The 11574-nt window shown below is 39.2% G+C and overlaps 1 protein-coding gene across 1 annotated transcript in view; it reads left to right on the forward strand.

Annotated features, from left to right (window-relative positions):
- SPMIP7 (sperm microtubule inner protein 7) overlaps positions 1 to 11574 on the forward strand; it is a 65930-nt gene continuing 54356 nt past the window's right edge. The window contains exons 1-2 of the mRNA XM_059395780.1: positions 1 to 559; positions 8641 to 8738. Coding sequence (XP_059251763.1) covers positions 1 to 559; positions 8641 to 8738 — 657 coding nt within the window. The remainder of the gene's footprint in view (positions 560 to 8640; positions 8739 to 11574) is intronic.

An 11574-nucleotide genomic window follows, 5' to 3' on the forward strand; every position in this document is an offset into this window, starting at 1 on the left:
ATGGATGTGGATTCACAGTACACCCCTGGAAAGATAAGTATCTCTGAAAGGTCCGTCCTTTCAGGAAAAAAGGCTGTTGAGAATACAGATTACCCACACTACTATAATCTCTTAAGGAAAATGAACATGCCTTTTGTGAAGGGAGTTGAAGACAGACATAACTATGGCAGAATTGAAAAGAAATGCAACCCTACTTTTCTTAAATTTCACCCCTATCCCCCGTCAGTCTTGCCGGACTACCATTTACACTATCCTTATCCCCCACCATATGGGCGAGATTATCCGTTATTTCCACTTCGGGATGATGTGCCCTTGGGTGATTCCTGTTCAGGGTTTTTGAGTCCTGGTGGTGATGCTGACTTAAAGCCTGGCATTGGCAGAACCATACCAAGTCTAGTGGACTTCAGTGATGTGAAACCACAACATCGAGTTCCCAGACCAGACACAGGATTTCAAACAACACTGAAAAGACAAACCATTTTATTAGAAGAACTAAAACAAGACAGGAGATGGAATTCCAGGGCAATACCAGACATTTCTATCAGAGCAAGACTTGGAGGTAACGTGACATGGGCTTTATAATTTTTAAAAATTCAAACAAGAAAGAAGAGCATGGATATAAGAATGAGTATTTAGCAGAAAATTTCACATAAAACTATGAAGAACCCAATAAGGAACTCTTATTTTTAAGTCATAGATTGCAAGGAAACACTAGCAAGAATGATTAGCCTTTTATAAACCTGTTTGTAAAAAAAGAATTTTTTAAATGCATTAATTAGGGTAAGTGACCAACACAAAGTGGATTTCAGATAATTTATTCTAGACATGTGGATAACCTAATTTTTCCACAAGGCCATGTATGTTTAGTTTTGATAATTGTGTAGCATGCCTTTATATCTGTCTATCTCCCTTGAAAAAACAAATCTCTGGTGGTTATAAAGTGCTAGATCACAGGAGCTGAAATGAAATGGGTAGATCGTTCGTTGAAAGTAGATTTGGGGGTCTGCTAGAAAGCAACCCTTCCATAGCCCTGGACACAGAATCAATGATCCCTTACTGATAGCTATACCTCATGGTTTCTCCATGAGAACTCCCAGAGAGTGTCACTGGCCTGGTACAGAAAGAGTGAGAAACACTTCCAAAGGAAAGCCACATGGAGTATTTTTGTATGGAAGTGTGTCTGGCAAGCAGGGATTGCAAGCAGGTTAACATCTTTGAGTATGTGGAAAGGAAAAGATCAAATGCTGCAGTAAGAGATCCTACGCTTCCTCTAGTGCCAGACCCTCACCCCCCTCCACTGCTCTTAGGCACCTGGCCATAGACTAGAGGCCTAAAGCGACAGTATGTGGAGAAACAGTGACACCACAATTTGCTGGAGCAGTGGGGATCCATGGGTCCCTGCCCTTTCTCCATGAAGAGGGGCCATAATCACTTGGGACCTGGAAGGGGTAAGAATAAAGGAAAAGAAAATAAAAATGAAGGACCTCTCTTCCCAGCCCCACCCTGCAAATACCCACTTTTGAACAGGCAGAGCAATTTGGAGAGATACAAGCATATGATAAGAGTTATGCTTTTAATTTTGCACTTCAGCTGTGGACTTAGCACATGTGCTTCAGGAAATCCCTCAGTTTGGAATTTCCTTATAAAGGGTATGAATGGGGTTCGACGACCTATTTTAACAAATAAGTATTTTCTAATCTCTTGGAAATGCCATCTAATGAAATACAGTATTACCAAAAGCTCATGTAATTTTGCTTTGAACCACTGATGAGTCCAGGTCAGTCTTGCAGACATAGAATATCTTACTGATTCCGACTGTGGAAAAGAGCTTGAACTCACTCTTTTGCTAATGTTTCAATGTAAAATAATGGTCAGTGTCAAGAATGTGTCTTTAAAGGAACTGAAGTTGTTTTTTCTAGTAGTCCTATTCTAGACAAATATACCACTTTCCTTGTAAGCAGTAAACCCTAGCCTAGTGTAATTTTAAGAGCAATGTTTTAGTTTGTAAGTTTTCCTAAGATTGGACTCTCAAAACATTATTACAGCAAATTAGAAGTTGAAGAAATAATTTATTAAAGCTAACATACAACAAAAATGGAGTTAATAGACTTTACATCAATAATTCAGTTGAAGTATAGGACTTGCTACCCAGATCAGTACAACAGAATTCTATAGACCCTCTGGGCTTAAGTCCTGACAGAAGGCTTACTTGCACTATGACCCAGGGCTCTTTATGCCTGTGTATCCATATTTGTAAATTCATGTACTAGTAATACTTCATAAAATATTAGTGGAGACTATTTAACATAACTCACGTAAAGATATCCGACATGAAGGAATGCACCAATAAATGTAAGCTATTAGAAAGTCCGGAATTTTCAGTTCCTTGGCAAAAAGAGTACTGCTCTTATAAAACTGTAAGGATTAAATGAATAAAGACAGGTAAAGCTCTTAACAAAATTACTGGAACCTGGCTAAAGCAGTCAATTAATAGTAGCTATTTAATATTAGCTGTTACAGTTTCAAAAAGTAATACTGGTGGCCCATGGATTCAGTTCAATGTAACTTGTCCTAGGTTTTCAGTGATTTTGTAGATCTTAGAAATAATCATTAATTATAAATAATACTTTAAAATTTTAGCAAACCTAAATACACATAATTTTGAACACATTCTTATAAGAATGCCTTTGTAAAATTAATTATATCACACATCAGTATGCTTTTCAGTGGGGTTTCATAAATACCAAAAAGATATAAAAGATTATATTGCCAATTTCTTGCTTTATTCCAACTTTGTCTGGACAACTGGGTTCAGTAATTTTTTGTTCCTAGTTGGCTTTCTTTCTCAGATACCAACCAAGTACTCTAAACTTACCCTAATTATATTCAAACCTTTCGTTGGTCTGTTTGCCTCTCTTTACAGCACGTCTTCCTTATGACAGGAAAAATAAAGGTGGTCACATCACTGATTTCCCTGCGCTCAGGTTCCTAATATAAATACTCATAACTCTTTGTATATCTTCCTGCTTTTTTCTTTTTAAGCCACGGTCTCAGCTCCAGTTGCTAAAACAAATCACAGACTGGGTGCCTTAAGCAACAGGCATTTATTTAGGGTGGGAAATCCAAGATCAAGCTACCAGCTAACTTGATTCCTGCTGAGAGCCCTTTCTCTGGCTTGCAGAGGGCCTGGTTCTTGCTGTTTCCTTACAGGGCAGAGAGAAAGATACACACGGGCTCTGGCCTCTCTCCCTCTTTTTATAAGGAGAGTAATCCTATCACGGGAGTCACACCCTCCAGATGGTAAATAAACCTAATGCCCTCCCTAATACCCCCAACCTTCAAATGCCATCACTTTGGGGGTAAGTGTTTCTTTTAAAAAAAAAAAAATTTATTTATTTGTAAGAGAGAGAGGGAGAAAGAGAGCATGAACAGGGGGAGCAGGAGGCAGAGGGAGAATCACGTTCCTCGCTGAGCAAGGAGCCTGATACAGGGCTCGGATCTCAAGACCTTGGGATCAGGGCCTGAGACAAAGGCAGACAATTAACCGACTGAATCACCTGGCCATCCCGTAAAAGTTTCAATATGTGAATTGGGGAAGGGGAGGTCCATAACAATCCACCATTTTTAAGTGTATGGTTCATTGGCAATAAGAGCAATCTTCACCACCGTTCACCTCCTTAGCACTTTTCATCTTAAAAAACTGAAACTCTGTACCCATTAAATACTAACTTTCTATGTCCTCCCCTCCTCCCAGTCCCTGGCAATCACCATTTTACTTTCTGTCTCAGAATTTGGCTACTCTAGAAACCTCACGTAAGTGAAGTCAAAAAGTATGGGTCTTTTTGTGACTGGCTTATTTCACTTAGCATAATGCCTTCATGGATAACAATGTCCATGTTGTAGCATGTATCAGAATTTCTTTTTAAGGCTGAATAACTTTCTTTTTTATGTATATACTACATTTTGTTTATCCGTCCGTGGACACAAGTTGCTTCACATTTTGGCTATTGTGAGTAACATTGCTATGAACAAAGGGATTCAAATATCTTTTCGAGACCCCACTTTCAGTTCGATGGGGTATATACCCAAAAGTGGAATTTCTCTATTACATGGTAATTCCATGTTTAATGTTTTAAGAAACCACCATACTGTTTTTCATAGTGGCTACTCTGTTTTGAATTTCCACCAACAATGCACAAATATAACTCCTTGCATCCAAGGGATAAACCTCACTTGGTCATGGTGTCTAATACTGTCAATGTGCTGTTAAATTGTTTTTTAGTATTTTGAGGATTTTTGCATCAATATTTACTAGGGATATTGATCTGTAGTTTTCTTGCAGTGTCTTTTTCTGACTTTGGTATCAAGCTAATGTTGGCTTCATAGAACAAGTTTTTGATTATTGATTCTCCTTATTAGTTACAGATCTGTTCATATTTTCTGTTTCATAATGATTCAGTCTTGGTAGGTTACATGTTTCTAGGAATCTATTTCATCTAGGTTATAGAATTTGTTAGTGCACAGTTGTTCATGGTACATTCTTATCCTTTTTATTTCTGTAAAGTTGTTAGTTTGCAAACTCAAGAATTCTTTGGGTGAAATCCAAAACTGGCCCTCATACAAGGAAGGCAAAGAGAGAACAAAGAAAGAGGCAGGCCACTCCAGATGGGTAAGTGGCAGGGTTAATAAGCAAGAGAACTTATATACAAGTCTTGTCTTGGGCAGCTACAAGACAAGTAGATCTCTACACCTGGCCATTGGAATCCTAAAAGTTTTTATAAGACCTTCACAGGGTTCAGTTATCTATACCATCCAGATGGTCTCAACAACATCTTACTCTGGGCTACATTTTAAAACAGCTCCTGCTGGGGGAATGGTGGGCAGAAGGTCCATCTGAAGGACAGGGGAGTGGACGAGAAGCCCCCCATGCCTGAGTCCAGTTCACAGGAAGTAACGTCCTCTTGATGGCCTCCTCCAACAAAAATCATTTGTACTGTCCCCTTTATCATTTGCGATTTTGGTTTATTTAAGTCCTCTGTTTTTTTCTGAGTCATCTGAGTCTAGCTAAATGTTTGTCATTTTTTTTATATTTAAAAAAACAACTCTTGATTTCATTGATTCTACTGGTTTTTATTTTTTCCCCTTCTCTATATTGTGTATATCTACACTGCTCTTTATTTCCTTCTTGCTAGTTTTGGGTTCAGTTTCTTTCTTTTTTTTTTTTTCATAGTTTTTTAAGTTATAAATTTAGGTTGTTAATTTGAGATCTTTTTTTAATTAAGTATTTATACCTACAAACTTCTCTCTTAGCTCTACTTTTGTTGAATCCCATAATTTTGTTGTACTGTGTTTTTGTTTTCCTTTGTCTCAAGATATTCTTAATTTTCCACAGGATTTCTTTGGTTGTTTAGGGTATGGTATTTAATTTTCACACATTGGTAGTTTCATTCCATTTTATCAATTTCTACTTTGATTCCATTGTGATCAGAAAATACACTTTACATGATTTCAGTCTTTTAAAATTTATGAAGACCTGTTTTGTGGCCTACAATATAATCTGTTCTATAGAATGTTCCATGTGCATTTGAGAAAAATATTGTTTCTACTTGGGTATTCTGTTGGATGAAGTGTTCTGTGCATATATTCTGTGTCAAAGTATTGTTTGACTCCTGTATTCCTTACTGATCTTTGTCGAGTTGTTCAATCCATTACTGAAAGTGGAGTATTAAAGTCTCCAACTATTACTGTAGAGTTACTTAAATTTGGTCAATATTTGCATCATATATTTTGAAGGTCTATATTTGGTGCAAATAGATAAAGTAAAAAACAGAAAAGTAGAAAAAAAAATCAACTAAACCTGAAACTGGTTCTTTTAAAATAACAAAATTGACCTACCTTGAACTATATTGAGAAAGAAACCCTAAAAACAATATTGTAGATGATGAAAACATGTATTTCTAACCGTTAGAGGAGAGAAAACACACGAATAAGAAAATAAACATAGAATAGTCCTTCAATCTCTCTTTTAAGGTTTTGTTTCTTTAAAACTACATTACGGAAATGTTTTATAATAAAAATAATAGGGCCTATGGAAAAATACGTTTTATGGCAACTGTTACAAACTCACTCAGTTTCATCAGATACACACAAAACCAACTCACGATGAAAGTATCACAGTCTCAAACATGTTAGATCTCTAGTACGTGAAGAAATGGTACGGTACTTTCTTTGACAAGGGACTTGACATTTGTTTGGTGGCATGAGAGTGGTGAAGTGAGATTGTGGATTACGAGGAAGAGGGTGTGGCTCTCCGTGGCTCTCGGTGGTTCACTCCTTCCTGTGTGTTCCTGCCACCCTCCTGCCATGAGATGAGGTCTGTTTCCTTCCCACACTGATTCTGGGCTCTACCCATGCTGCAAGTGGAGACTTTTTTTTTTTTTCCACATTGGGATTGGGCCCCTTGGGATTCCTTTTCTGGATTCAGTCACTATTTTGTGAAAAATTCAACATAGGCCCATAAGGGAAAAAAAAAAATAACAACAACAATAACAAGTCACTGGTCAGGAAGCCCAGCTCAGATCCCTGGTAATAGTCAACACCCACTCACCAGCCAGTGAGTGAGATAATTTAGGACATCTTGAGAGATCCCAACCTACACCACATGACATAGGAAACCCTGACTAGCTTCAGAGTCCTGGGAGACAATGAATGGTTGTTTTAACATACTAGCCTTTGGGGGGCTTTGTTTCACACAGTAGATACTGAAACGAGGTAATGGAAATGGCATCATCATACTCAAGAATGAATGTCCTGACCCTGGGGTGCTTAGCTGTAATCTGTTGTCCTGTTCCCTATCTCCTACTCTGGTTTAAATATCAAGTCCTAAGTTCTGTTTTTTTTCTCTATTTTCCTCTTTTTCAAAGCTGTTGCTGCTGTTGGAGGGTAGTCGGCTGGAGGGTTTCCTTCAGCCAGCTGGGTCACAGAATTATCCTTATTCTCAAAATTGAAATAATCATGGGATTCAGCACTGCCTTTCTCACTTTGCCTTGATCTCTTGCCTCTGCTTCTATATTTTCTCTTATTGCTGGTGACAAAGACTTAGCAGTCCAACACAAAACCCATTTACTAGCTCCTGGTTTTGCGAGAAGACTGGGCACACTCAACCAGTTTTCTTTTTCTGTTTTTTTTTTTTTTTCAATTAATTTAATTTTATTTTTTTAAGTGTTCCAAGATTCATTGTTTATGCACCATACTCAGTGCTCCATGCAATATGTGCCCTCCTTAATACCCACCACCAGGATCACCCAACCCCCACCCCCTCCCTTCCAAAACCCTCAGTTTGTTTCTCAGAGTCCACAGTCTCTCATGGTTCATCTCTCCCTCCAATTTCCCCAACTCCCTTCTCCTCTCCAACTCCCCATGTCCTCTGTGTTATTCTTTATGCTCCACAAGTAAGTGAAACCATATGACAATTGACTCTCTCTGATTGACTTATTTCACTCAGCATAATCTCTTCCAGTCCCATCCATGTTGATATAAAAGTTGGGTATTCGTCCTTTCTGATGGAGGAATAATATGCCATTGTATACATGAACCATATCTTCTTTATCCATTTGTATGTTGAAGGGCATCTTGACTCTTTCCACAATTTGGCTATTATGGACATTGCTGCTATGAACATTGGGGTGTAGATGGCCCTTCTTTTCACTACATCTGCATCTTTGGGGTAAATACTCAGTAGTGCAATTGCAAGGTCAGAGGGTAGCTCTATTTTTAATCTCAACTGGTTTTCTATTCAGGATCTAACCACCCAAACCTGCAGTGTCTGGGGGAGTCCACTTGAAGCTCATTTAGAATCCAGTTCCTTGCATTAGAGGTGTCCGTTTCCTTGTCTCAGACAGCCAGGGACTCTCTGCTCCTGGAGGCTACCGATGCTCCTCCTCACATGGTCTCCTCCGTCTTCCAAGTCCACAGTGGGGTGTCGAGACCTTCTCAGACTCCGACCATTCTGACTTCCCCTTTATCAGGGTTAAAGCAAATATTATCTTCAGGAAGCTGTTCTTAACTTCCCACAGTCTGGCTGGGCTAGTATTCTTCCTCTGCACTCCACCAGCAGTTGGAGCACAAGGATTAGAGTTGCTACACGACACGAAATTATCTACAAATGGGACTATCTTTTCCATTTGTTCATGAGCACCACAAAACCGGGAACCCCTTTCCCTCTCTGTGTGTGCATCTACTTCCATTTACAGCACAGTAAATACTTGTTATAATCTGTGTGCCGATTTGCTAGTGTCTTAGGACTTCTGTCATTAGATACATTTTCTGCCTAGTAACAGACTCCTTTGTGTTGCGTCCACCCCCAATACACCCACATGCTCATCTGCAGATTCGCAGTACTCAGCAGACCTCTTCAAGTAATGAGTAGTAACAACTGCACTGCTACTATTCCCTAACATGCATGTTCCAGAGCAATTCGGTTCTCACTGCTAATAAAAGTTGTTACATAATCCATGGACATGTCAGATAATATGATACAGTTTAGCTTTCATGTAGGAAGTATTTCTGGTGGAACAACAACAACAACAAAAAAACCGTTATCACGTTTTTAACCCAACACACATAAATTTTTGTTTTCAGGATGGACAAGCCCGCTGAAAGTCACTCCTCTACCACCTCGTCATGAAGTATGCTCAATCAGTCACATGTATGCCTTTGATGAAGAATCAACGTGTACGGTGAGATTATCTGACCCAATATTTGTAATTAGTTTCTTTGTGCCTCTGATATTCGAAGCCCTGCAAAAATTAGCTGCCGTTCATAAAGTACTTCTTCTGTGCCAGGCACCATGCAGCCCCTCACAGTGATTGCGTGGTGTGTCTTACCTTGCGCCTTCCTACAACCAGACTATGGGGAGGAGGGCGTGGTAAATGCCAGTAGTGCCCAACCCAAGTGTCCTTTACTGGCAAGGGCATGCTCTTCTGGTAGCAGCGAGTGGTGGCCCCTAAATGGCAGACGACCAGCAGCCCGGAGGACAGCACCCTGCCACACGGTCCCCTGAGACTTTGACCCATGGCCGACTGACTTCCCTGAGGAAACCTGTAAATCTAAGCTGAGTCCTGCTGAGACCACATTGTCCCTAGTTTCTTGTCCTGGTTCTACCCTGCTCTTCACCTAGAGTGCTCCTAGAGTGCACAACTTGAGCAAAAATCATGTTTCTGTCCCTGCCTCTGGGCAAGGTGGTGCTGTTATCTCCACTTTATCTGAGAAAGCTAATGCCCAGGGACGTTCACTAATTGACTTGAAACCCCACAGTAAGTATGAAACCAAAATTTACACCTAGGTATCCTTCTGAACTTAAGGATTGTGTTAATCACCCTTTTTGTATGTGGATTGAACAGTCTCTAAAGCCATGCTTGTTAAATGAGTTGAAGACGTCGACAGATATATAGATATCTCAAGGTTTTCCTTTGGAAAAAAAAAAGGCTTTATTGGGATATATTTCATACACCAGAGAAATCATCCGTTTAGAGTGTCCAGTGGTTTTTTTTTTTATAAGATACAGTATTAAGCAATGTTACCATAATCTAATTATAGAACATTTCATCACCCCGAAAAGAAACCCCATACCCATTAGCAATGAAGTTATGAATACTTTAAGGAATCAGTATCCATTTCTTAAGTCCCTTCCAAAAATTGATCTTCCTGTGAATTTATCTGTGGTTGGAGTGTTAGATTTATTTCTAATTCCCCCCCGCTTCCTTCACAATTTCCCATTCTAATTTTCCCACAGAGGGGGCTGGAGAATACCTCCCGCAACCAGCAGCCGTACCATACAGTACAAGAATATGGAAAAAAAATTCATTCAAAATACATGTCATCAATGCCTCCTTTATCAAGATGCCTTCCACCCATGCCAGGGTTTTCTGATTTTCCTTGTCTATAGATTTTTCTTTATAAGAAAATCTTGGCCTTAGAAATAGGGGTAATTTGTCCTATTTTGAGCTATTCCAATCTCAGATAAAATGCAGAATTTTGTCACCAGGGTAAAGAAAATGTGTACTTAATAGTTTCACTTATTCTATCTTCAGACTTTTCAAAGAATCCATTGCTCCTGCAGGCAAGTCCTTTGAGAACAAATCAAAGTAAACATTATAAGAAATTGAAGGCACTGGTGCCTTTTGTTTTTCATGTTAGCTGCAAATTCATGGCAAGTCTCCATGCTTTATCTAGTTATTTATTTTAGAGTTGGAATATTGAAGTACGTGCTTGTCATGCAAATGCTTACTCACAGACTTATTTAAATTTAAAATAAGTTTAGGCTTTTTGTTACCGAAAATAAATCTGGATATTTTACTTCTTGTAGTGGAAGTTTAACCAGGTAAATGGGACAATGCTTGCAATGGAAAACAACTAGATTAATATTTCTTTTTTCTTAAAATTTCCAAAAGCTAATAATGGAGAGAGACGTTACTAGGTCAACAAAAAGTAGGAAACTCTAAAAATTAAGCCTCGCACCCAAGGCCACTTTGGCCACACAGGAATTTACCATTCTAGAAGGGAAAACTACAACTTTGAGTTGGATGTCGTGGTCTCATAGGTGTAAAAGATCAAATGTTGGAATTGATCTCTGAAAACAATCCACTGCTTTGGGATGAATGCCTGAAAGCTTGCGGCTTAGAAGAAAGGCTAGATCAATAGTAAAAAAGCCCTTGAGCAGATTAAAGCCTGGCTTGGTCCAAGTAAATGAGAACACTTCGTGTCTTGAACTGGCATTAAGGGAATCTTAGGATGCTGTCCTTTCCAGGATGCAGGCAGACACAAAACTTCTTTGCAGAAAGATAATGTCTAATTAAGCCTTAAATTATTTCCATCGATAACTTTTAAAATATAATGTCTGGTATACAACCAACGGTAGCTAAACATGTAAAGAGAAAGAACACCGTGACTCAGAATCAGCAGGAAAGAGAGAAAACAAAAAGGGACCCAAATTGATTCTAGACATTGAAGATATGCAAGGAGAGAAAAGATGAGTTCAGGGTTTCTGTAAAGAAATTAAATATTACAAAATGAGGAGTTAAGAAATTGGGGGGGGGGGGAGAAGTAGTTCCAGAACGGAAAAGTATAACAAGCAAAGACCTGGTAAGTGCACAGTGCAGCAGATCTGACACAGAGAATTGGGGGATTGGTAGAGAAATGAGGAAATACCATTTAGGATCAAACACAAATACACAAGAAATGGAATAAGAAACATCAAGGATACAGTGGAAAAAGAAGAACATGTATTTACTCGAAATCCGGGAGGAGTCAAGATGGCGGAGAAGTAGCAAGCTGAGACTGCTTCAGCTAGCCGGAGATCAGCTAGATAGCTTATCTAAAGATTGCAAACACCTGAAAATCCATCGGCAGATCGAAGAGAAGAAGAACAGCAATTCTGGAAACAGAAAAACAACCACTTTCTGAAAGGTAGGACCGGCGGAGAAGTGAATCCAAAGCGACAGGAAGATAGACCCCGGGGGGAGGGGCAGGCTCCCGGCAAGCAGCGGAGCAACCGTGCACAAAATCAGGACTTTT

Source organism: Mustela nigripes, chromosome 4 (genome assembly GCF_022355385.1).
Source record: "Mustela nigripes isolate SB6536 chromosome 4, MUSNIG.SB6536, whole genome shotgun sequence".
Lineage (NCBI taxonomy): Eukaryota > Metazoa > Chordata > Mammalia > Carnivora > Mustelidae > Mustela > Mustela nigripes.